Source organism: Cololabis saira, chromosome 7 (assembly GCF_033807715.1).
Source record: "Cololabis saira isolate AMF1-May2022 chromosome 7, fColSai1.1, whole genome shotgun sequence".
Classification (NCBI taxonomy): Eukaryota; Metazoa; Chordata; class Actinopteri; order Beloniformes; family Belonidae; genus Cololabis; species Cololabis saira.
Genome location: NC_084593.1, coordinates 9,990,633 through 10,018,055, shown reverse-complemented (window position 1 = coordinate 10,018,055; position 27,423 = coordinate 9,990,633). Strand labels below are relative to the sequence as shown.

Below are 27,423 nucleotides of genomic sequence, written 5' to 3'. Positions count from 1 at the left end.
GTGCAAAAACTGAGTGCAGGTCTTGAGGGAACAGGAAACGAGACCCCTGCCCCAACCCCCCCTTCACCACCATCAATCCCACCACAACCACCACTTAAATTCCACCCATCCCTCGGCTCTTCCCCCTCCACCCCTCCCTCCCTCTATCCCCCTCTCCTCCCCCTCTCCTCCTCCTCCTCCTCCTCCTCTTCCTCCAGCACACACCACGCTATTATAGCAGGGAACTAGGCAGGCCAACTTGCAGAGTGCAGCTCAGCCTCGACAGCGGCTGCTCGAGCACTGGGAGTCCTCTCGGAGAGCATCGCGCTCCTCATGTGCGCTGCTGTGGCTGTTGCGCCCCCGCTGGATGTTCATATCTGTCAGCCCGAGCCACCACCACCATGTCCAACCCGACCCACGACCCGTTCTACTCCTCTCCCTTCGGACCCTTCTACAGGAGGCACTCGCCCTACATGGTCCAGCCCGAGTATCGGATCTACGAGATGAACAAGCGGCTGCAGGCGCGCACGGAGGTGAGCGGACCGGGGGATCCGGGGACGGGTCTCCTTCCTCGGGCTCCCCCTCTCCTGTCTCCCCCGGTCCTCCTGCGCGCACCGGACCGGTGCGCGCAGGAGGACCGGGGGAGATAGGAGAGGAGGAACAATCAGACATGTCAAAGTAACAAACATTCCCGAGGTGCAAGTAAACCCGCGTCTGCAAGAAATGTCATCCTCTAAAAAATTGTTTCCGACTCTTAGAAATTTGCATTTTGGATGGAAAAACTCTTAATTGGAGGAGGCGCTTTCACGTGGCCAATTAACCTGCGGAAAATTTCGTGCATGGCCACAGTCTCACCTATAGCAGCCGGTTGAAGGGGGGAATTACAAAAACTCAAAATCTTACCAGGTATATTTGTCTTATTTCTAGTTAAAATGTCTCATTTTTAGTCAAAAAATATCATTACACTTAAAACAAGAGTCATTACCAGAAAAATAACTAGTTATTTGACAATTTTCACCTGTTTCAAGTAAATTTCGACTTGAAATAAGTAGAAAAATCTGCCAGTGGGACAAGATTTATATTCTCATTACAAGCAAAAAAATCTTGTTCCACTGGCAGGTTTTACTACTTATTTTAAGTGAAAATCTACTTGAAACAGGTGCAAATTGATGTTTTTTCCAGTGATGAATGTCTTAAAATGTCTTAAAAACAAGCTTTTGACTGTTTTTGCTAAATAAATTAGAAATTCAGCCTCTGAGCCATGTCTTTATCTTCCCATTCTCTAACCTCATTATCTATGCAGGATTCTTCTACTTATTTTAAGTGAAAATCTACTTGAAACAGGTGAAAATTGTTGCTTTTGTTGCTTTGAGTCTTTTTTTAAGTGTAATGAGATTTCTTTGACTAAAAAGGAGACATTTTAACTAGAAATAAGACAAATATTCTTGTTAAGATTTTGAGTTTTTGCAGTGAACAAAACAAACAGTATACATACAGTAAGATATATCATTTTAAATACCGGTATTTGGTTAACATGCATTGATTTAAACACGTGATTCTGCAAAAGTTGGGACTCTGTAATCCCGACAAAGAGTTGGATTTTAAAAAAAATGAAAGAAAGAAGTCTAAAAAGACTATTCAAGTGGGCCTGTACAGACTGAAGCAAAGTAGGCTTTTCATTGCATGTAATTGATTTGCATACATTTACATATTTCCTGTTTTTTTTCCCCCTTCTTTTTCATATTGGCATTTCGCCTTTAGTTCATGAAAAAAGCTGCAACACCTCAAACTCAACAGTAATGCAGAGTTTCTGTCATTGCGAGAGTTTCAGTAAGAGCAGAGATCCATGATTCATCACACTGCGCGTGGATTTTTCTCAATGAAAGGTGGCGCTGATTGTAAATTTATGATTGCACGGTGATGAATTAATGTCATGTCAGCTCGCTGATGCTTCAACTCATTGGGCGCTAAGCGTGTGTGGCGTACAGTGTCATCCAGACTGAACCTTTGCTGATCCCACTGTGAGTTGCACAGCGAGCATCTGCCTTCAGCAGCTGTTCCGTGATCACAAATGTGTAAATCCGCAGATAAAAAGTTCATCTGATGTGTCAACTTCTGCTGGAAGAGGATGACAAAGAGATGAGACAAACAACATACAAGGGAAACCAAATTTTAGCTGTCAGCTGAGCCTCTTGTCTCCAAAACACTTTAACCTCATATTAATCATCTGACTGATCATTGCAGTTTTTTTTTGTTTTTTAATTGTAGAATGTTAACAAACACCAACATTGCACTTCAAAGTTGATCCCTGTAAATAGTTTGCCCATCCTGGTGTCGACAAATCCAAAGAAAATGGAAAATATGAATTATGATCAGCTTGAATTACTGAATTTGACCATATTTACTATTAGATCGACTTTAATTTGCCCTTATTTTGCTTTTCCATTGTATTATCTAATAAATAAGCATATTTTTTCACCTTTTAACATTTATTTTCTCTTAAAATGTTTATATCTTGTTGTTTGAAGTAGCCGGATCCCCTGGAGACACTTACGAGTGGAGCGTTCCAGAAGAACATGTCAGTTCAGTGATCTCATGTGAATATTTTTGCAGTCATTTTGGGGATCTTTTAAAAGCAGACTCCAGCTGAGTTACTGCAGCAGCTTGTACAACGATGCTGACTCTCCTAAAGAGGAACTTGCAACTTGAAACAGACCAACCAAGGCAATGTTGCTGAGATGCAGCGGCCTCAGTCTGATGCATTATTCATGCGGAGCCCCAGCGGACCTCAACTCCTGTAGCACACACACCCGGACACACAGTGCAATCACGCCGCGCACACACACACACACACGCACACACAAACACACACATTCTCCTGCACACAGCGGTCCATGTCCACACACACAAACCCACAGACTTTGCAAGACATTTGTGCTACAAACACGTCGCAGTTCAATCCATCACATTCTCGGACCGAATCATATTATTGTACAATAATATAATTAGTTATTTTGTTCCTCTTGGGTGTATGTTGCATCTTCATTCTTCTCTCCGTCTGTCTGTCTCCAGGATCCATAGTCGATCACGTGTCTCTTCCTCTGCGATGTAGTTATTGTTTGATTAAATGCAGGTGGTGAATATAATGAGGAAGAAGTTGTGACTTTTGGGTTTCGGGTTCTGCAGTTTGTTTGCATCCAGATGTGCCTTATAGCACAGTTCAGGCTTTTAGTAAAATTATATAGTAATTATCCTCATGAAAGCAAAAACTGCAGCTGTCATTTTACAAAAAAATATTACTACACGTGGTAAAGAAAAAGAACATAAAAGAAATATCTCTCCTCGGAGTTTCTTATAATAAGCATCTTTGTGTGATTTACCTTCACCGTTCTCCCCATTAAATCCTACATATCAAGCTTGTTAATATGCACCAGATTTTTTTATGTTGTGAATATATGAGTTATTTACTTAAAAAAATTGACTTTTTGTTATTGTTTTAAGTCTTTATGCTCAAATGTGATTCCCGTGAGACGATTAAAACCAAAGAACAAATCAGCCAGTGAATTTAGACAAGGCACCTTGCAGCGAACTAATTTAGAGAAAAGAAAAGTCATTCATCAACACTATGGCTGGAAACTTTTGCTTTGAATCTACAAAGCATCACTAATATTCTCAGGAAGGCGAGCTGCAGCAGTATGTTCACCGTAAAACGCTGAATGAACGGACGCCGGCGACTCCCTGGTTTGGACTTTACAGCTAATTTCCATGCAAAGTGAAGAACAGATGAGATGAAAAGAGAAGCTAGGACAGAGTTGGCTCGCTTCTGGGTACGGTACCCGAAGCGAGCCAACTGTGAGACACAAGAAAAACAGCGAGTTTAAAAGCCGATACTTTTAACCAGTTTTTTTCTTTTTCAGTTCTTTCAATTCTATCGTGGAAAAAATTCGTTTCAGCATTAATTACTGCAAAATATGTTAAAGGGGACATAAATAACGTTTTTCTCTGCTCATCAGCGCATATTTGGATGTCTGCGGTTACTGAAAAAAATGAAAAAGATCGTTATTATAACACAACGCTGTCAGCACATAAGTCTGAAAATATGTCATCTGGCGAGTCATTAAGCGTTGCGGGATACTATGACATCACAGACCCACATGAGAGAGTAATTATGCAGCTTTAACGTGTTAATATCGACACGACTTCAAATCGCCCTGCATCTGCTGTACCCCTGAAGTGGGTCGTGTTGAGTTGTAAACCAGCAGTTTTAAAAGAGGCACGTCATGCAGAAGGGGAGGTCGTAGTGGATGAGGTCGTGTGACTCAAGCCACGCCCTAAAACAGGCTGCTTTTTAGAGCTAAAACGATTCCTCGAATAATTCGAGTAATTCGATTACAAAAAATGATCAAGGAATTTTCTCTGCCTCGAGGAATCGTTTAATTTTGCCAGCTCAAAGCAGGTATTTCGCCCGGACTACATTTAATGCGGCACAGCGCGCTGACGGCACAGCGCGCTGACGGCACAGCGCGCTGACGGCACAGCGCGCTGACGGCACAGCGCGCTGACGGCACAGCGCGCTGACGGTACAGCGCGCTGACGTCGCGCACGTAAAGGAAGAAGAAAGAGGCGGTGGATATGTTTGGCTTTAGTAACATGCCATGCTCAGGCATAGATACATATATTATATATCTATGTGCTCAGGCAGTCTGCAATGGTCCAGCTCCATGTAGCTCAGTGCTTAACTTTTATTTTCAATCCACTCTATATTCTTCTGGTCCGTTCTCCTATATGTTCCCCCTCTAACCCGGTACATACATAGGTTCCTCTAAACATCTGTTCCCGCTACAGTTTTAACTAAAAGAAAAGGCAGAAAATGTCAGAAAAATAAAAACGTAATAAAGCTAACTGGGTAGTTTTCAATTTTGTAGTCATTCATGGATAAAACAAGCAGCACTGGTGCCTAATGTGCTCCAATACTGCAGGTCTCATAATTTTATTTATAACACTGCCAAAACTCAAAATCTTATACTTTAACTTAAAACTTAACTAGAATTTAAAATTAGGATTAAGATTAATCGATGGAATTTTCAGTAGAATACTCAATTACTAAAATATTTGATAGCTGCAGCCCTACTGCTTTTAATTCAACAGTAAAGACCTGGCTAAAAAGGGAGCTGAAGTACTCTATTATCTCTCTGGTATTTTGATAAAAGTATGTCAGATATTTCATGAAGACCTAAGGAAACTTTGTCAACTGTTGGAACCCCCCCCCCCCCCCCCCCAAAAAAAAAAAACAACAACAAAAAAACAACAACCCTGCATTAATTTCAGAAAATGCTCGACTATTGTGGGACTTTCACTTCACCTGTGTGACTCCTCGTCTTCTTCTTTTGCAACGCTCTTTATTACTGATTTAGTCTAATATTCAAGCTGGCCGTTATAGAGTTGTGCAGCAACCGCTGGTAGACGTAGGTGGGGCCATAATAGTGTTTTCAGACAGGTATATCTCCAATCACTGAGTGTCGCACCTGAAACAAGTCTAAGGCACAATTAAATTTAATTCACAACAAAACTCTTTTGCAGCACGGATGACTTTTTTTAAGGGCTAGATAATTGCCAGAGTGGGAAATATAATACGTTCCCCATGAAGCAGACTTACTGGAGTTGCTTACTCCCAGCAACGAGTAGCAGCAGGCCACTTAATGATAATGTGTGCATGGAGGATCATTCTGGGGCCCCTGTCATCTCTAAACCGCTGCTCAGGTTATCTCTTTTAAGACAACTTTACAAGATTGTGCACATATAGACGGGGGCCACGTCGGGTTCTGTGCAGTGTCAGGCTGCTGTTATTACAGAAAAGGATGCGTCTCTCCAGAAGAATAAAAATATGGACGTCATCTTCAAAAAAACAGCAAAATTGTTTAACTCTTTAATAGTTCATTGGGGTTTAGCTTCTCGCTGGTCCATAGACTTGTGAATCTACTGATGTAGTTAACAGGAACGATTCTTTTTTTGTTGTTGCAGTTAAAAAAAAACCTATTACTATATTCTCTAAAATTAAGACCAGTACTCGAGTTGATGGGGGATGAGGGGGGATGGCATCCCCCCTGAAATAAAAATAAAACTGCCATCCCCCCTTTCCATCCCTTATGTCATTTCATCAATGAATGTGGTTTTACTGCTATTTCAACATTTAGAGTCATCACCAGAAAAATAACAACAGAAATGTAACTTGTTATTTGACAATTTTCACCTGTTTCAAGTAAATGTTCACTTGAAATAAGTAGAAAAATCTGCCAGTGGGACAAGATTTATCTTCTCATTACAAGCAAAAAAAATCTTGTTCCGATTGGCAGATTTTTCAATGTATTTTAAGTGAAAATCTACTTGAAACAGGTGAAAATTGTTGTTTTTTTCCAGTGATGAGTCTTGTTTTACTGTAAGTGTAATGAGATTTTTTTTTACTAAAATGAGACATTTTAACTAGAAATAAGACAAATATTCTTGTTAAGATTTTGAGTTTTTCCAGTGATCCATTTTACTTATCCTGTGAAGGACAGAGTCATATTGATAAGTTCAGAAAACAGTTTTTATTTTTGTGTTTTGATGTATTTGATGTAAGCCCAGTGGATATTTAAAGCTTACAGAAGGCTGCATTTAACTGCTGCTATGTCATTCCTGCAGTATTTCTGCAGGTGTTTTGGTCACTGCTATTATTTGTAATATATTATATTATTTGTAATCAGCACAAATTATCTGTCCCCATATGATCAAATCCACCATCCCCCCTGATTTTTTTTTTTACAACTCGAGTACTGATTAAGACAATATCAAAAATTGCTGCAAAATATGTAAGATATTTGAGAAATACTTACCAAGCTTGTGTTCAATTCATGAATAAAATCGTTTTTGTTGTAGTGTTATTTTAGCCCATGTTGAAAGTTTCAGTGTCAGTGTTTTTGACACCTTTTTAAATAAACTATCATGAGAAGAAACTCAATACGAGGCATGAAAAGCTCCAGTTTTTAACCAGACTGTACAGCCAAGTGAATCCCTTGTCGTCACAGTTAACCCAGTATTTTTGTGGCCTTTTCTCCGATCCGATCTCCCGTTGAGATGTCAGTGTAAGCAGGGGCTTTTGCTTTTGTCTTCAGAAAAAAAAAGCTTTCAGCATGCAGTTGAGGACAGAAAGTACACTAAATCCAGCCAAAGGATATGTAATAGTGGGAACTTGCGTTGAGGTTTATTGTGCAGTGACAATTATTTGATGGGTGTATTTTGGCTATATTTTGTTGATCCAGTCAAAAGAATTTCAAGCTTGCAAACAGGGGTCTTGTCAGAATTATCACCCAAGCAAAGATACTTAATATGGTAAAAGGGCTGCCATTGTTGGGTGCAAGAATAGCTCTGAGCGTACATAAGATCAGGCTTTGCTGGCAGACCGCTGAGGCAAAATGACTCAGTGTGATTTCCTTTCCTGTCGTTTTAAGCAGGTTTTTAAACGGGGGAATTGACTAAGCCCTGGTGTGACACCACCTTTTGGAAAAAGTGCTGAAGGAGTTGATTGAAGTTCGCTCACTTTTGGAAAGTCTCCCATTTGTCTTATTCATAAAGCAGGCTTTTGAACTTGCTTGGCTGCGTTGCAACTGCTCCTCTTACTGGCAGGCGCAGAATAGTTGGACAGACTTGAATACCAAGACACGAAGCCACGGTCTGCATGAGTGACACTAACAGTGAGCAAAAGGCTGATGCAGAGAGAATATACATAGCCAGACAATCCTGTCTCATGACTTATCTTCAATGTTGACAGAAACTTTAATCAGTAGCTGTATATTTTTTTATTCTCCCATATTCTGGATGATTTTAAAAGTCAGAGATCTGAATGTATGAAAAGCAGTTGGTGGCTTCTGTATTAGTTTTTGTGAGTTTTCACTAGGGGTGTAACAATATATATCGTGCCACGAAATTTCGCGATACGTGGAGATGACAAACTGTATCGCGATATTGGGTTATTAATATTAATCTATTGTGCTGACTAGTAACGCGCATCCGACCACGCGTGCCGACCACGCCTCGACCCGCGGACCAAAATCTTACTCCGCTCAGAAGAAACTAGTACCGTTTTGCGGTCCCGATGCTGTGAACTTTTAAGTCTGGTGTAGAGTTAAGCCTTACTTTATTAAATTAAACCTTTTTCGGGTCGTGAGTAGGATAAACACGGGACAACTTCTGCTGAGTTCCAGTGTACTTTAATGTCCCTCAACAGTGTAGGATTTTAGAACATCAACACAGCACCTGTATCACTCCGCCCAATCTAAAACAGACTAATCACTACAGATAAACTGACTAGTGTCATTATAGTCCCTGATTTACAGAATATAAAGAATATATTTATAAAATAATGAACCCTGAATTACCAAAATAACCTTCTTAACAAAAATAAATCTCCTCTTACACGTATAAGGTGAGCATGAATCAATCTGTTTTATGATGTAAAATTGTATGTATTTATTTACTTTTATTTACTTATTTAATTTTAGTTGTTAAATTTCTGGAAAAGAAAAAAGTCAAATCATACATGAGAGAAACTATTCAGTTTGTGGCTAAATATTTGTACTTGTATGAAACTGAAGATGCATAATGCAAACCTGACATTTACTTTTAGTTCAGTTTGAGGAAAATGGTTGGCCTGGCTTTCTCTTTAAAACTAAAACAGTTATAAATAATTTGAAACTGTAACAATAAGGAAAATGCACAACATTGTTTTGTATTTTGTGTCTTTCAAGTAAAAGACAATTTTTTCCAGTCATATGTTCCTCATTCAAGGTTGTTAAAAAAATACTGCTATAATATCATATCGTTATCGTGACCTCAATATCGTGTATCGTACCGTGTCGTGAGATTAGTGTATCGTTACACCCCTAGTTTTCAGTTTGAGCTTTTTATTTGACAATAATGCTTTGCTGCTGCTTACTTTTGGGTTTATTTTAACATCACCTGTCGTGTGTACATGTAGGTGTGGACAGATGAAGTGTAACGCAGGCCCACCGCTAATTAAACTTTCATTATCTATCAATCTGTTGCTCATTTATTCAATTAGTCAGTTGGTCAGGAAATGGCGACAATTTCCACCACTGCGTCTTCTTGTAAAAAAAGGGGGAAATCCTGATGTTTGAAAAGCTACAGTATGCTTCAAAAATTGATTTCGCGATTGTCAAAAAAAGATTGACTCACTGATGAAGATGGCTGATGGTGATGGTGCAACGTTTTTAACTAACAATCATCCCCCTCGGTTTTACGCTAGGGTAGGTGATTAACATGTTTTGTCACGTTTACTGAAACTGGAAACAAACACACGAGGAGCAGCTCGATCCCCAAGCCGTAAAAGAATCGCTCCAGTTAATCACAAACAGGGGGAGCGTTGGTCTCGCTTTGGAAATGCACATTCATGACGGAGCGTGTTTTTCTCAGGGATCGCTGGAGGGGGGGGGGCGTAGCTCCCCCTGTTTTGTTGATTAGATTTGATGTCCTCCAGAAATTGCTTACCTTACATTTAAATGACCAACTGTACACTTTTTGCTTCTCCCAACAGCATTATGTTTATTGGTATATAAATGTTTTATGATAAGCAGCAACACCTCTCGTAACACATTCATTTTCACTGTTCTTTTTTTGAACGTGTGAATTTTCAGCTTTTGTTTGATAAAATAAGGAAAGACAAGTCCAGAAATGTTGAAAAAGTAGTTTTAACTTTGGGAGAAATTGGTTATTTGTTTTATAAATGATGAATATATCCCAGTGGAATAAAAAAACAAATAGATGATTATTTACAGAAAATATGACTCAGAAAACCAAATAGGGAAGACAAATCTTTGATAAACCAACAAAAATAAAAAATCATGTAAGAAAATATTTTATTTGATTGAAAATCTGTAAAGATTAAATTTTATAATGTATTTATTGAAACTAAAATAACTATTCAGTAATTATAATGTGATGTTTGTTGTGGTCTTTGGCCCAGGCTGCCCCCCCCCCCCCCTTCTCTGGTTTAGAAATAGCGTAATATCTCTTACCCAACCTTTATTTATTTCTCCACGGTATAGTTGCAACCGTTCTTTTTACTCGCCACATCTTGTTTTCTTTCATTGGAGGTCTGACAACCGCTCTTTTGATCACATCGTCTGATTGTTCCCCAAAAAAATGAGTGAAAATGCATGATTTATTTATATGTAATCCAGTGAGCGACTGCTCAATCAGCATTTATTTTCATAATCAGTCAATGAAGAGAACATTTCCTAGATGAAAAAATGATTATTCTGGGTGAAGGAAAGTCAGGAAGATGGAAGCAATTTGAGAGGAGGGACATTTTCACAATAACGAAAAAAAACTAAAAATTTCCCTATTTTCATTTAGCAATGACTGAAATTACAGTTTTCCTCTCTAATATGGAAATTATGTTATAAAACACTAACATTGATTTTAGAGGATTTTTTTTCTTTTTCAAATAACAGTAATTATTTTGACATGTTGCTCCGATATGCAATAGGACTTTTATTTATTAATTTCTTTCCTGCATTGTCTCCGTCACAGCCTTTCCACGTGCCCGTGCACTCGTATGGAAATAGGGCTGAAGAAAAGGCAACAGTCCAAGCGATGGGTGTCTGTGTTTGTTCGGGATCATTGCTCACCTTTGAACTGATAACTGCGCTGCAGCTAAAACAGTCCTGCTGTGATGACTCAGGGTCTGTTTCTATCCCAACCTTATTACCTGCTCCATTCTTACTTATTACCTGCCCGGCTGTATTTCTGCGCCAGACTGACTGCTATCCCATTACCTTCGTTTTAGTGAACGTGAACCTGCTTTGACCCGGCAATCTAAACAGTCTTTGATGTAGATTTGATGCCGTGCGTAAGGTCTGACCACATTGTTTCTGTGCTGTCGTTCCAAAGGAGGGGGGGGTGGAGGGTGGGGGGTAGAACCTCGATGTTTGCAGGCGCTTGCGATGATTTGTGGGAGAATTTGACACTTAAGCGAATGCAAATGAGGGAGCGGATTAACATTCAGGGGAGGAGCTTGGTCGACCTCAGCTGGTTCATGCGAGGGCATTAGCATAAAGGACATTGATATTCAACGCCAGAACCGGGGATACTAAATAATACTGTAAGTAAAACTGGAACACAGAGGGTGAAACAGGAGGAAAACAAAAGCATTTTAATGGAGATGCCGTAAAAATACCCACAGGGCGGCGTGCAGAAGCCTCTCTGCCGCTGCAGACAGTGGGTCTAATGGCCACACTCTTCCTCAGCGGATAGACACGCAATCAGTAACAATGATTGGCAGGCCTTTCATTGGATTCTTGTGTCTGTTGCTCATAGTTAGTGTCGTTCTCATTATTCAAATGGGACCTGACTCATTGGCTTCACTGTGGAAGTGGATGAACTGGAGTGTTCATTATAAGAAAAAAAAAATCCCTTGTTCCTGTCAGGAGCAAAGTGGATCTGTTCCCATCAGCACAATGTGTTAGATTGACATGAATAGGCTTATGGTGTAGAGGTCAAGTTGGCACTGAGCTGTTAGATTCACGGAGAGGGATTAAAGATGAAGATCATATCAAGAGAAACAGCAGAAAATTTGTGTTAGTAAGAATTCATCTTCACAGGACAGACCGAAGTTCAGTAAATTATTATTTTGACCCTAAGTTTTTAAAAGAATATCAAAAAATGAGGTCTTCAATCCCATCAGCGTGCGGTTAATAAGTCTGATATCCATAAAACATTGAAAAGGCTGAACAAAAAAAGCCTTAAAAAGCTCACTTAAACAATTCCTAAGAATCGATTCATATGTCTAAAGATCGATTTAAAAAAAAAAATAAATAAATAAATTGTGTTTTTTTTCATCATTACATTACAACTTTTGGTACTTTTTTGTTTATGGCCAAAAAAGGAATATTTTGTTGGACACGAGAATAACTGGTGCCATGTTTTTGCCTTTAAATATGTTTAAAGGTATGAAAACATTAAAGTTTTCAGTTATAATTGCATAAATTGTCTATATTTCTTTGCTTTATATACTGTCTTGGGGTTACATTTGCATAAATGCAATCCAAATTCTCATAAATGGGGAAAAAATAAAAGCGATTTCTTTCGTCCTCTGTTTCCTCCCTGGATCTGTTTGGTAATTCTGCCCTACATGATGTTTCTGAATCGGATCGGATCGAATCAAAGCGTGATAATCGATTCTGAATCTTAAGAATCGGAATCGAATCGATTCTTGATATTTGAATCGATCCCCAGCCCTACTTAAACACAATAAAATGTGTGTTTTTTTCTTCCTTCAGACAGAGTTTGATCAGCATTAAGTCAAGTGACCACAGAAGGGACAACATTTACTGGCTTTAACTCCGACTCGCACCACATATGGTCAAGCTGAGAGCTGCAAGAGAGAGAGAGAGCGGTGCCCCAAATTATGTTTTAAGATGTATGTTTACAGACCAAAGTGTCTCATGCAGAATCTCTGAAACTGAAAGGAGCACCGGCCAGGGGATAAAAACAGACACTATTCACCAGTCTGCACGGCGGCCGGCAGTGTGCTCTCGCCGTCCTGCTGTGAATCCCACGGTCTGGTTAGAAATAATAAACTATTTTCCACAGAAATTTTGCGCTTATCAGAAAAAAAGTGGTTCACCACAGCCTGCAGTCAAATAACAGCCCTTTCTGTTGGTATAGTCTGCAGGGCTGTCCTAGGGACAAATGTATGGTAGCAGCACACTGAGGGGAACCACGCTGCTGCTGCTGCTGCTGCTGCTGCTGCTGCTGCTGCTGCAGCTGCTGCTGCTGCTGCTGCTGCAGCTGCTGCTGCTGCTGCTGCTGCTGCTGCTGCAGCTGCTGCTGCTGCTGCTGCTGCTGCTGCTGCAGCTGCTGCTGCTGCTGCTGCTGCTGCTGCTGCTGCTGCTGCTGCTGCTGCTGCTGCAGCTGCTGCTGCTGCTGCTGCTGCTGCTGCTGCTGCTGCTGCTGCAGCTGCTGCTGCTGCTGCTGCTGCTGCTGCTGCAAATTTGTAATAGGAATGGGCGATATTTTACCGTTCACGATAAACCGTCAAAAAAATTCCCCACGGTAAGAATTTGTCATCTTGCGGTAAAAACGATAAATTCCCGTTGATGATGTTTTTGTGTAAAGCTGATTTATGGTTCTGCGTTAAATCCACGCACAACGTACGTGAAGGAAGGAAGGAAGGAAGGAAGGAAGGAAGGAAGGAAGGAAGGAAGGAAGGAAGGAAGGAAGGAAGGAAGGAAGGAAGGAAGGAAGGAAGGAAGGAAGGAAGGAAGGAAGGAAGGAAGGAAGGAAGGAAGGAAGGAAGGAAGGAAGGAAGGAAGGAAGGAAGGAAGGAAGGAAGGAAGGATATGAGCCTGAAAGAAAGAAAGAAAGAAAGAAAGAAAGAAAGAAATGAGCCAGAAAGAAAGAAAGAAAGAAAGAAAGAAATGAGCCAGAAAGAAAGAGAAAGAAAGAAAGAAAGAAAGAAAGAAAGAAAGAAAGAAAGAAAGAAAGAAAGAAAGAAAGAAAGAAAGAAAGAAAGAAAGAAAGAAAGAAAGAAAGAAAGAAATGAGCCAGAAAGAAAGAGAAAGAAAGAAAGAAAGAAAGAAAGAAATGAGCCAGAAAGAAAGAGAAAGAAAGAAAGAAAGAAATGAGCCAGAAAGAAAGAGAAAGAAAGAAAGAAAGAAAGAAAGAAAGAAAGAAATGAGCAAGAAAGAAAGAAAGAAAGAAAGAAAGAAAGAAAGAAAGAAAGAAAGAAAGAAAGAAAGAAATGAGCCTGAAAGAAAGAAAGAAAGAAAGAAAGAAAGAAAGAAAGAAAGAAATGAGCCTGAACGAAAGAAAGAAAGAAAGAAAGAAAGAAAGAAAGAAAGAAAGAAAGAAAGAAAGAAAGAAAGAAAGAAAGAAAGAAAGAAATGAGCAAGAAAGAAAGAAAGAAAGAAAGAAAGAAAGAAAGAAAGAAAGAAAGAAAGAAATGTTTTGCAGTACAGGTGGACTCATTTAATTGGTCTTTATTGGTGTAGTTTAGTAGCATTTAGTATCTTTTAGAGTAGTTTTTGGGGGCTCCAAAGACTGAATGTGGTGATAGATTTATAGTTACAAAGGTGGAGTTGAATTGGTATTTTTTTTATCGTTATCAGGATAAATGCCAGAAATTATCGTGATACATTTTTTTGTCCATACCGCCCATCCCTAATTTGTAACCAAAACGTCATTTCTGAAATGAATAATGGCCGGTTTAATAGCGCTTGATTGACCAGTGACTCAGTCCTCCACTTGTCTATTTTGCACTGCAGGCTTTGGGTTTGACATCAAATATGATGCAACATGAGGATAACATGATGAATATAAGAAGAAAAGCGCCTGATTCTTTGCACGTCTGGTACAGAAAATTCTCAAACTATTGCACGACTACTGCTCTTTCTTGTTAATAATAAATCCAATGGCATCAGCTACGTTAAAGAAGAAACACTGCCTTATAAGTTAATGTGTTGTATAATGTCGGCCTGCAGGGTTGCAGCTAAAGAAATTGTTTGTCAGTGTTATTGTTACACATTAATTCTGCTGTAATACCTGATTTTAGATATATGTGTGTATACACCCAGGTTGGAAATTACTTTTTTTCCCACCTGCCACATTGGCTGGTGGATTTTGAAAATCTACCAGTTGCAAAAATTGTCTATAGCTCCCACTTTAACTCATCATGTAACTGCATGTTTGATATAATGTGATAAATGCTTTAATATTTAATTTTTAATATTTAATTTTTTTATTTATCCTTTATTTATCCAGGAAAGTCCCATTGAGATACAATATCTCCTGGAATTAAAATTTGCTTTAGGTTTATAAAAGTATTACAATAAAGACAACTTGATTATCATTTGCAATGTCATAATTACGGTCCCTTTTGTGTGATTGTGGGACTCCCAGCTGCCTTTGTGCCAGTCGTCTCGTACTGGGATAACTTGTGATCCAGTAGTTCTCCAGTAAAGCCGTTCAAGTTGAAGTTTCCGGTTTATCTTGTCATACAACATGAGTCCTGGAATAAAGTGTTGTCATATACGCTTCAGTTTAATTTTCACTTCTTTGTCTCCATCTGGATCTATGTACATCTGTTAAATCCTGATATGCAACACCAAACCATGTCTTCATGAAAGCCCAGTTGCGGTTGTGGTTCCTCGGGTTCTGCCCCGGGTTCCCTGGTGATGGGGCGGTGTGGGTGGATGCAGGTTTTGTAGGGGCGGTGGCCTCGTACCGTCGGCATCTCGCATGCTGTTCTGGCTCAGTACAGTGTGGGCGGGGCCAATCTGCAACATCCCCACTGGCAGATCTGAAGCAGTCGTAAAGAATTGTTTCCTGTAACTTCTTTAAATAATAATAATATTATTATTATTATTAGATATAGGGCTGGGGATCGATTCAAATATCAAGAATCGATTCGATTTTTAAGATTCAGAATCGATTATCAAGATTTCATTCGATCCGATTCGATTCCGATATTGATTTGGGTTAGTGTTATTAAAACTGTTTTTTATCTGTTGCATGAATTATATGACTGTAGTTATGAAAAATATTACTACTAGTATTATATTGAGATTAAACAGCAAGTATTGCAGCTAATGATGCTGTAAGGACCAATCAGCTCCCAGAATGCTGATAGAACTGCTTTCAGAAACATCGTGGGTCAGAATTACCAAACAGATCCAGGGAGGAAACAGAGACGGATGAAATCGGTTTTATTTTTTCCCACATTCCGTTTTTATTTGTTCCATTTTCTGTCTATTTTGGTTTTTAATTTTTGAGCATTTGGTTTTTATCATGTTTTGCAAAATTTAACCCCAAGACAGTATATAAAGTAATGAAATATAGACAATATATGCAATTATAACCCTTTAATGTTTTCATACCTTTAAACATATTTAAAGGCAAAAACATGGCACCAGTTATTCTTGTGTCCAAGTTTGGGGATAAACAAAAAAATAACCAAAAGTTGTAATGTAATGATGAGAAAAAAATACATAAATAAATAAAAAAAAAAATAATAAAAAAATCGATCTTTAGACATATGAATCGATTTCTAGGAATTAATATGAGAATCGATTTAGAATTGGGAAATCGATTTTTTTCAACACAGGCCTATAGTGTTATAGGTATAGAAATGCTTCTTTTCAGATGTGGACTTGTATGTTTTTATGCATCTACAGATTTACACAGCAATATATATGTATGTATATATTTGCATTTTTATGAATTCTTTTAATATCTATGCATCAACCCCACCCCCACCCCCCAGCCCTATAGATGCTCACACACATGCAAACACCTCACATGGTCATTTGCAGACTTGAACTGACAGTGCTGTCTCCCTGCTCTCAGCTAAACTTTATATTCTGAGCGCTTATCTTAGATTTCTGTTTGTATGTCGGACCACTTTTTTTATGCAATTAAGATAAATGCTATATAAATCTGAAGCTGTTATCTTGACTTAAAGCCGGCCTCAACTGAACTAAATGAGCTTCAGGTTTGCAGAACCAATGCAGGATGTAAAAAATAATTTTCAGATGTTTTTAAAGTCTTTGTCATATTGATCGAATTTAAGCTGCTGAAGTTCTGAAGTGTTCTGCAGATTTGTTCAAAGTTTAAAACAGTAGGTAAAGTGTATCAACTCACATCTCATATTTATGCTATAAATTTCCTTTAAAAGTGAAATCCAACTTCAGCTGAAAGTAAAGTATAAATAAGAAAAGGAGTACAACATGGGAATCTGTCCATTTTGTACCACATGTTGATGACAGCTGGGGTTGACTCCAGAACCCTGAAGCAAAGAACTGAAACAGCATAAAAGAGGAATGAGTGAATGAGTGAATGAGTGAATGAATGAATGAATGAATGAATGAATGAATGAATGAATGAATGAATGAATGAATGAATGAATGAATGAATGAATGAAGTTTGTATTTTTTCTTAAAATATTAAGGTATTACATAAAAAGAAACATTTCAGATTTCTCAAACTTTACATACAATAAACCAGTAAATGATTCATCATGAAAAAAGAAAAAATCCAGCAGGAAAATCTTTCAAAATAAAATAATTTGTAAACAAAATACAACGATGCGACTGTGCAAATGTTTTCCATTAACTTCCGATTACCTTTTGCACAAAACCTCATAAAATGACAGCGTCTGATTTGATCACGAACCGCTGATTAGTTGAAGTCTTTCAGCGTCTTTTGAGAACACAAGAAATTACTGAACCGTGGAAAAGCTTTGTCGTACAGACACTTTTTGCAGTGTATTAGTGTGAAATTGGCTGTGAATAATTACCTGAAAGGTGTTGAACACCATGTTGACCTTATCTAAACCATTACGGTCGGATTTATCTGCCATAAGGAAAAACACACTTTACTCATCACAGCTGTGTTCATCTGGTTTAAGTGAAGTAAACTGAAGTAAAAGCTTTGATTTGTGGAAAATTGTGCCTCATATTGCAAAAAATAAAACACTCACCATTCATATCGTAAATCTTAGATGTCCTTTCATATTTGCAGTTAAAATCAGCCTCAGTTATGCTAGAAATCCTAGCTGACTCCATTTAAGTGTTGATTTTGATAATTTTAATAATTAAATAAACAATTTCAGTTCCGAAAAAAGTGGTTATGTTGGCTTGTGTTTAAGTTTTAATAGTATGCCCACTGCTTGGCTTGACTGCATAAACGTATTTATTTTTCTATCAAATGAATCTCTTGATTTTGTATTTTTTATTTTATACTATTGTGCCTAAATGCTTATTGATAAAGAGCAGACATCTTTTTCCATCTGCTTTAGAAACGTTGCTTGGAGCTTTCACATTAAAAACAAAGACGTTTTATATTTTCATAACTCTGCCAGCCACTGAAAGGACTGAATCCCATTAATTCCTGCTTCCCTTCGTTAAATCCTTTCCAACATCCGCCTCGCTAAATTAAAGAATAATGCTGCTAAAAGGTGAACAGACAGGCTGATAGTTTTAAAGAGACAAGGTAACCTTATCCACAGAGAGCTGTGGTCAGAGCTGAACAACTTGTGCCTGTTTTTAATTTAATTCCTTAGAAAGCTGCTCTTTGGAGGGAAATCACTGAATAGAGAGAGAAAGGTGCATTCAAATGACTTATGTTGAGAGGAAATTTTCAGCCTGTGTTTTCTGAGGTGAGGATCAGAGTAGTTAATGCGTATTGGTGAGACATCGTGGGAACTGGCTCGGTCGTCTGTTTCCTGAAAGAAATGTCAGTCTGGTCACGAGCAGGGCTGGGGATCGATTCAAATGTCAAGAATCGATTCGATTCCGATTCTTAAGATTCAGAATCGATTATCAAGATTTGATTCGATCCGATTCCATTTGATTCCGATATTGATTTGGGTTAGTGTTATTAAAACTGTTTTTTGAGCTGTTGCATGAATGACATGACTATAGTTCTGCAAAATATTACTACTAGTATTATATTGAGATTCAACAGCAAGTATTGGCAGCTAATGATGCTGTAAGGATCAATCAGCTCCCAGAATGCTGATAGAACTGCTTTCAGAAACATCATGTGGGTCAGAATTACCAAACAGATCCAGGGAGGAAACAGAGACGGAGGAAATCTGTTTTATTTTTTCCCACATTCCGTTTTTATTTGTTCCAGTTTCGGTCTATTTTGGTTTTTAATTTTTGAGCATTTGGTTTTTAGCATTTTTTTGTAACCCCAAGACAGTGTATAAAGTAATGAAATATAGACAATTTATGCAATTATAACCTAACACTTTAATGTTTTCATACCTTTAAACATATTTAAAGGCAAAAACATGGCACCAGTTATTCTCGTGTCCAACAAAACATTCCTTTTTTGGCGAAAACAAAAAAATAACATAAAGTTGTAATGTAATGATGAAAAAAAAAAATACATAAATAAAAAAAAAATTTAAAAAAAATCAATCTTTAGACATATGAATCGATTTTTAGGAATTAATATGAGAATCGATTTAGAATTGGAAAATCGATTTTTTTCAACACAGGCCTAGTCAAGAGACATTTGTTGTTTAGAAAAATTATTTTCTTTTTTTTTTTTTTTTTTTCTTGTAAAGCTATACTAAAAGACCACTCTTGATATTTGCAAGTGGGGTTTCCAGCTGTGTGGGGAGTAACCAGAAGTACTGACTAACACGTTCAGTGTCTTTACAGGAATACTGTAGGTCCAGTGCAGATATTATCTCATGTGTTGTTCATCTGCTACTCAGCCACCTGGAGTGCAGGGACTTCTGTGTGAAACTGCTGCGAGCTGCTCTTTTAATACAGCCATTCCCACAAGACAATTGGGCTGTGACCACCGCTATGCAACTGCAACTGCGTATTGTATTTTTTGTAATGTACAGAGGACAGACAGTCAGAACACCACTTCCTCCCTCTGAATTCCTTATCTCTGCTTCCCCTCGGGGATGTGTTCTGAATCCCCCGCTGTACACCCTGCTAACATCTGACTGCTCGGCTACAGTCTCGAGCACCTACCATGTCAAGTTTGCAGATGACACAGCAGTGCTGGGACTTATTTCTAGTGGCGCGGTGGCTCGGGGCCTGGTGCAGAGATAATAATCTCTGCCTCAGTGTGAAAAACCGGGGAGATGATCGCGAGCTCGAGAAAAGTTCTGCGAAGGTCGTCCGCAGCTTTATAAACCTGGGGATGCACATCAATAAGGATCTCACCTGGAACATTAACTCCAGCAGCTCAATAAAGAACAATGGCTGTACTTCCTGAGGGGATCAGGCGGCCCAGCCTGGTTACCAAAGTCCTGACATCCTTTTACAGGTGTGCGGCGGAGCGCGTCCTCGCATCATGTGTTGCTGCTCCGCTGCAGACGGGGAACACACCGGAGCGGGTAGTTAAGCCTGCACACAAGATCATCAGCAGGAGCTTTTCAACAATAGGAGGCATTTATGTGAGCAGATGTAGGAAACAGGGCTGCAGGAGGAAGAAGGAAGCTGCTCAGGGAGAAACAGCTCCTTCCCCAAATATTGAGAGTGAGAGTCAGTCAGATCGTTGTGTCCCCATACCAGAGGTGACAAAAGTATTCACATTCAGTACTCAGGTACAAGTATAGATACTAGAGTTTAAAAATACTCCTGTAGAAGTTGAAGTATAGACTCAAGTTTTTTACTCAAGTAAAAGTATAAAAGTACTGGTTTCAAAACTACTTAAAGTATAAAAGTAAAAGTAATGTAAGGGGGAAAAAAGCCATTGAGGACAAAAGCCATTGAAAATGAATGTATCTTAGTATAATGCAAATTAGGAATGGGCGATATTTTACCGTTCACGATACACCGTCAAAAAAATTCCGCACGATAAGAATTTGTCATCTCGCGGTAAAAACGATAAATTCTCATTGATGATGTTTTTGTGAAAAGCTGATTTTTGGAAGGAAGTAAGTAAGTAAGTAAGTAGATAGATAGATGGATAGATAGATAGATAGATAGATTTATTATAGTACCCTTGGGTAAATTTGGTTCACAGTGAGTGCCTCCTCATACAATATAAAAAACCATACACTCAACAACACAGGATAAGATAAAGTGACGACAGTGCTTTGGCTAAAAGAACAAAGAACAAGAAGGACGGCCCCAAGATAAGAATCAAAATAAGTTAAAACATCAGTAGAAAAAAACACTAAAATATTAAAACCAAGCAAAAGGATAAAAAATAGAAGAAGAAGAAAGAAAGAAAGAAAGAAAGAAAGAAAGAAAGAAAGAAAGAAAGAAAGAAAGAAAGAAAGAAAGAAAGAAAGAAGGATACATTCCCATTCATGACGTTTTTGTGTAACAAACATGGCGGATCTGAGAGCGAGATAGAATTATAGTTAAAAAGGTGGAGTTGAATTGGTATTTTTTTTTATCGTCATTTTTATCGTTATCGGGATAAATGCCAGAAATTATCGTGATACATTTTTTAGTCCATACCGCCCATCCCTAATGCAAATATATTAAAGAACCATATGTGTACTATTGAGCATTAACATGTGTTTCAGAGAGCAGGAGATATGATGACTAGCCTTAGGTAGACTAACCTTTATTGGAATGTACATCCAAGTTTAGTTGCAGGAATCTGAGGGAACGGATGTAAGAACAAAACTGGACAAGAACATCTGAAACAACCACAACCAAATTCACTCTATCCGGATGGAGCAATTTAACTGGATAGTTTTTGGTTTAAAGGCCGAAATGAAATAGAGTAACGAGGCTGTTTTTAAAATGTAAGGAGTAAAAAGTACAGATAATTGCTTGAAAATGTAAGGAGTAAAAGTAAAAAGTCGTTTGAAAAATAATTACTCCAGTGAAGTATAGATAACCAAAATTTCTACTTAAGTAACGTAACGAAGTATTTGTACTTCGTTACTTGACACTTCTGCCCCATACTTAACCTGCAACTGTACTGCTGTTAGTTTTCTTGTCATACGGACAGAAACAGGCAACAGGTTAGCTGGTGAATATATTTCAGAGATTTCCAAAACCTCAGATGAATGATCCTGTGGTCAGATTAAATGATAACATGGCAAGATAAGTAATACGTATCTCTGATCTACTCCCAAGTTTATATACTGCATGTCTGTTGTGGTAAGAGGCTGTTTCTGCTGCCTTCAACTGACCGTAACAGAAGAAGAAGTTCAACATATTTAAAAAGGTTGATCACAAGTCACACACCTGAAAACAGCTCCAGTGAAAAGTAAAGTAAAGTGAAACTATACCAATACAGTTTGAGTTTCGCAGCCGTCCAGGTTTTTCTTCTGGAGCTTCTCAGGATCCAAAGTTCATATGAAAGCTTGCAACAGCAAACAGAGGCAAACTCAATTTCTCTCCTTGAAAAACTTCTCTGGTGACTTGTGGCTTGCAACTTCTTCAGAACAAGTCATGAGATATAAAATATTAATCTGAAATCTGACAGCTATCTTTGATATCAGCCCTGTTTCTCCCTTCGATGCTGAAGCAAAATGCTAGATTTCACTTCACGGGATACCTTCCATTAAAATATTATGTGTTATCATGTTAGTTGTGTTATTGTAACTTCCTACTCGTAATAGTTTTGCATATACGACTCTCCAGTAAAAATACACTTTATCATTGTGTATTTTCTTCCTGTAAGGACTAAGATTTGAAATTTACATAAGGCTTATAATATTTCATAAACATTTCTAGAAGGTTTTTATGTGATCTCTCCCAGCACGTTCGTAACTGATTCACACAATAGCCTCCTGTACTGTACATAGATGCTTTGAGAGGATGTTCCAACAAAATAGCAAGACGAGAGGATGAAAAAGGGACCTCTGGTCAAATCACAAGCGTCAGTCACATCCAGCAGGATGCCGGGACAATAGACCCACCTTTTTCCTGGCGCTTTCCCATGGTTCCTTCCAGCCTGCTCTGCCGCTCAGATAACAGAGTAGAATAGAAGAGACAGACGCGGCTGCAGTCAGTCTGTGTCCTGTTGTTCCCTCTGTCCGATGCGGTTAGGGAGTCGGTCCTGAATTGGAGAGGTCACAGGTTGAAATGTTGGACCTGGACCACTTTCAGCTCTGCTCAGGATCTGTGGGTGACACATCGAGGCCTCGAACACTCTAAAAACAAGTTATCTGTTGCGACACATAAGGAATCTTGATTTATTCAGCTGTGCTTTGGACTTGTCGGTGTACTTTTTATGTTGTTTTTCTTTTTTGTTTTTTTTCTACTTTGTTTTCAGATTATAGAAGCGTGTGGAAGTGCCAGTTCTTTGAGGCTGCACAGCTCTGCTCATAGATCTTATTTCCACATGTGTCTGTGGGCTCGTGCGGAAGTTCACTCATTCCTACGGGAGCCTCTGGGATCTGCAATATACTTGTTAAAGTCCTCCTTTCTGTCAGAGAATAATTTGCCTTGCACACATTGAAACATTTTAACTTACGCAGTGAGTTTATGGAGTTTGGCAAAGAAAACATATTATGCTAGCTAACTAGCTTCAAACCGCTAAAAATAGCAAGCAGCTGTTTAGAAACTAGTAACTTAGAAACTAGTCTTTTAATCTACTTTTTTCTACTTAAATTCCATTTACCCAATAAATGTACATGTATAAATGTTTGCCAATGCTCATAATATTGCCTCTATAATAAGTAATTTTTCAGAAATGTCAATAATGTGTCCCGATCCACAAAGTGTCAAATATCGATGCCCATTTGTTATGAAACAAAAACATAATCCGATTTTTGTTTTCTGTCAGTATCCACTGACAGTTCGGGCGTGTTGCATTGATTCAATTCAACTTGATAATTAACATTTTCCAATTAAACCTAAATTTAGCTTTCAGTAAATGTTCAGACTTCACATAACCAATTCATGCTTTACGTAGTGCTAGTGGACGTCCTGAAAACAAAATCCCTAGTCAGGAAACATCAGTGTTACAGTAGTTAAATAACTATTCATATTTAAATAAATAAAAAAAAACAGCACACACTCGTGCTTCAATGTAATGTGATGTAAGTTTCACAGCAACATGCAGTATAAGTAGGCCTATAAAATCATTAGTCTGTCTAAGGACCTGTTGATATCGAATGAGACAAAAATTAAAATGACTATTTATTTATATGCCATCACAGAGTGTGTTTGTGTTTTAAATAAAGATATGTAAATATATATTTCCAGCATTGCATGCTGCCTAGATCGCAGAGGCGCTTTTTCCTGCTGCACACCGAACGGTAGGAGCAGCAGACCCAGAGAGAAACACTGTACTTGAGCTAAATGTGACCAGCAGCCGGGCTCAGCGTTATGCTGGTTTCTGAGCATTTCATCATTTTGCTGATCAGCTGTTTGACTGGTGTACTGTAGTTTTCCTGGTGGGTGAACAGAATTCATTTATTCTGAACAGCCACGTATTACAGGCCGTAGTTATTTATTTATACTTTACTCACATTTAGTGACTTGCAGAGCATGCATCTGGAGCAGCTGTATCTTAAACTAACTCTATGATTATAAATGGTGCACGTAGCCCAGTGTCTGCCTTACTGAGGTGATGCTGAGAAACACCTCTCAGGGACACTGAAACACATCACGGGGTATTGCAGTGCGGCTGGATCCGACCACTGGTCTCCAAACTGGAGATTTTCATCTCTGAGGTTGTGGAGTTTGTGTTTTTGACTCGTGTTTGTTTGTTTCTGAGCAGTATTGCTCCAGTATTTCTCCTGAATGGGTTTGCATGAAAACATCGCTAGCGGTGGGGCACGACCCGACGTAGAAGCAAATACGTTTTGATGTCAATCCAGATCTGGATCCAGATTTTTTTTTTTTTTTTTTACACCGTCTTGGCAGAGCTATGCACTTACAAGACTGCTCTTGTGTTTTAAAGAAATCCATACTGATAATTTAGTACAAAGAAAACGTCAGTTTAGAGTGATTATTACAGATTAAACTCTCGGTGGTGGAATATCAGACTGAGGTAATTCACTGGAGTTACTTGCCACTATTGATCTTGCTTGATTTATGTCGTTAGATGAGTCAGGGATAGGTTTTGACATAAGAAGGAAGCATAATTGCTATGACTGGGTCCACTGCACAGCCAATGAGACGCATCAAATGTTAAATGTTTGTGGTTAAGCATTAACATATGACCCTAAAGCTCAGGTGTTAGACGGTTAAATAAAATGGATGGTTAAGTAATAAACTTAACCCATTCCACTGCCTTCTCCCTTTCATCTCCGCTCACTTAACCATAAACATTTTGCACAAGACAGGAAATATATTCAGAAAAAGTATAGAACTTCAATATTCAGCGAAACCAAAAATTTGAAGAGGCTCTAATGAGATACAAAACAACAGAAAAGTATATTTGGAGCAGCGTTGTGCTGTTAAAGTTCCACTCCAAAGGGCTGCATCTCGGCTGGTGTGGTTTCTTTCATCATCTTAACATGCAACAGGTGAGGAAGTGCTCAAAGCTCGAGACAGCAGCACAGATACTAAGAATATCACAAACTGAACCATATCTGATGAAACCCGGTATCGACAGAGCCTCCTGCTCTGCAGCAGAGGGAAGCGTGCCGACTTGATTGTCTATTGGTGTAATTAGCGCAGCAGAGGAAAACAAAGCCTTGATGGGTAGAATAGTGTTAGTGGGTCAAAGCCAGAACCTGCATCCGCGCTTTGCTTTAGATTTTAATTTCTCATGGGTGCGGTGGATTGGTCTATTTTCCTGCTTTGTTGTTCATGCCTCTTGTTGCTTTTAGCATTTTTATCCACATAGATGGAGACACTGTCCATGATGCAATATTCTTGTGTCTATGATGTTGCATGTTTTTGGGATGCACTGAGGCGAGACTCTTCTATGCTGTCTGTGTTTGGTCCAGCTTCTTCTTCACTTACATTTATGTGTGGATCAGTAATTAATTCATGCCTTATTTCCGAACTTTTGATTTAAACCACCAGAGTTTTTAGTATGCAAACCTGTGTCTTAGGTCCACCTGTTCAAACCAGAATGGACCAAAACAGCAGGAAACAACTAGGCCTGTGTTGAGAAAATCGATTTCCCAATTCTAAATCGATTCTCATATTAATTCCTAAAAATCGATTCATATGTCTAAAGATCGATTTTTTTTTTTTTTCATCATTACATTACAACTTTTGGTTATTTTTTTGTTTATCCCCAGAAAAGGAATGTTTTGTTGGACACGAGAATAACTGGTGCCATGTTTTTGCCTTTAAATATGTTTAAAGGTATGAAAACATTAAAGTGTTAGGTTATAATTGCATAAATTGTCTATATTTCATTACTTTATATACTGTCTTGGGGTTACATTTGCAAAAAATGATAAAAACCAAATGCTCAAAAATTAAAAACCAAATAAAAACCAAATCTCAATATAATACTAGTAGTAATATTTTGCATAACTAGAGTCATATAATTCATGCAACAGCTCAAAAAACAGTTTTAATAACACTAACCCAAATCAATATCGGAATCGAATCGAATCGAATCGAATTAAATCTTGATAATCGATTCTGAATCTTAAGAATCGGAATCGAATCGATTCTTGACATTTGAATCGATCCCCAGCCCTAGAAACAACTAATCTACTGATATGTACCATCCTTCAAGCCCGACACAAGAAAATACAGGGGTCCACAAGTTAAAATCTGATTGGTCACCTGATAATGAACAAGACAAGACAACAACAAAGAACGTTTTACTTCTCTTGTGTTGGATAATTAAAGCTTCCCCTGCCCCTCGACGGTCATAGAGGATGCTGGAATCAGTAAAGTAAATGCAACATGAGTTATTCATGTCTGTCCTCTGAGCTGGTGGTAATCACAGCTGTAACCTGTGAAACCAAGCGGGTTCATGCTCTCCAGGTTAGTTCAGCTCTAATTTGTGCCGTTTCCATCGCCGCTGTGAAGCACATTTCTACAAGTGAAGCTGACGCCTGCGGGAAACCTTGTGTGTCGGTGAGTCGGTGTGCAGCTCGTCAGTGTGCGTCTCCAGCGTGAGTGACATTATTGCTGTTGTATGGAATCAATCCTGCAACCTTTTGGGTGAAAGCCAGCAGTGCTGAATGCTCTCTGCTGTCATTGTCCAAGCCCCTCCTCGCTCATGTTTCGTGCACTAAAAACGCCAGACAAACGACTTCTGTATATTAACCTTGACCTTGAACCCACATTGTAACACAGGCAGATTTATGTGAACCCGGTTTCCTGGCTGCCGCTTTCCGATGTCCGACAGTAAGAGACAGAAGCACGCTGGGAGAGAAGTCTTAACCAAATCCTATTAAATTAAACATGGGGAACTTAACTGATTTACAGTTATTTCCTTGGGAAAATGTGCTGCAGTCGTTCAAAGACTATGACTTCTCTCCTACTGCATTCATTTCTCTTCATTTGCATAATGCTTGGCAGGTGCTTGTGTAGCGGCCAAATGCAGCACCATGTATGGTCTGCATTATATCAAAACACTCAGGACCCAAGAGGATAAACCTGCATTGATCCCGGACATTAGTATGTGCTGGATCTTGATATGAGTTGTTCATGCAGGTAGAGATCCTTCACGGAGGATGCATAAACTCACCAGCTCGTGATGACAAAAGCACAAAATCAGTCTAATGTTCTCATTATTTACTGAACCAACTGAGTCAAGCGTTTCAAATTTACATTTTACCACTTTTTGAAGTTTGATCTGTTAATGAAAGATCTAATAAAAATACTTCAAAACAACATGGAACCAAAATTGGTATTATTATAGGGCTTATTTTTCTTGAATGAGCACTCTCAAAGATAATGATTTCACTGTAGTAGCTTAAACCTGGACTTAATCTTGGCCAATCTGCTGAGTTGATGAGCTAAATGTGGTTGAAAATTGTTAAATTTGAGCTGTAATTTCTCTTTTTCTAGAATTGCTCTAAAA

The 27,423-nt window shown here is 38.6% G+C and overlaps 1 protein-coding gene across 5 annotated transcripts in view; it reads left to right on the top strand.

Annotated features, from left to right (window-relative positions):
* The first annotated feature begins 223 nt into the window (after positions 1-223).
* ldb2a (LIM domain binding 2a) overlaps positions 224-27,423 on the top strand; it is a 153,649-nt gene continuing 126,449 nt past the window's right edge. For 4 of the 5 annotated variants that reach the window (XM_061724794.1, XM_061724793.1, XM_061724792.1 and 1 more), the window contains exon 1: positions 224-512. In XM_061724794.1, coding sequence (XP_061580778.1) covers positions 381-512 — 132 coding nt within the window. In that variant the 5' untranslated portion in view covers positions 224-380. The remainder of the gene's footprint in view (positions 513-27,423) is intronic. The other variant, XM_061724795.1, reaches the window with a different exon arrangement.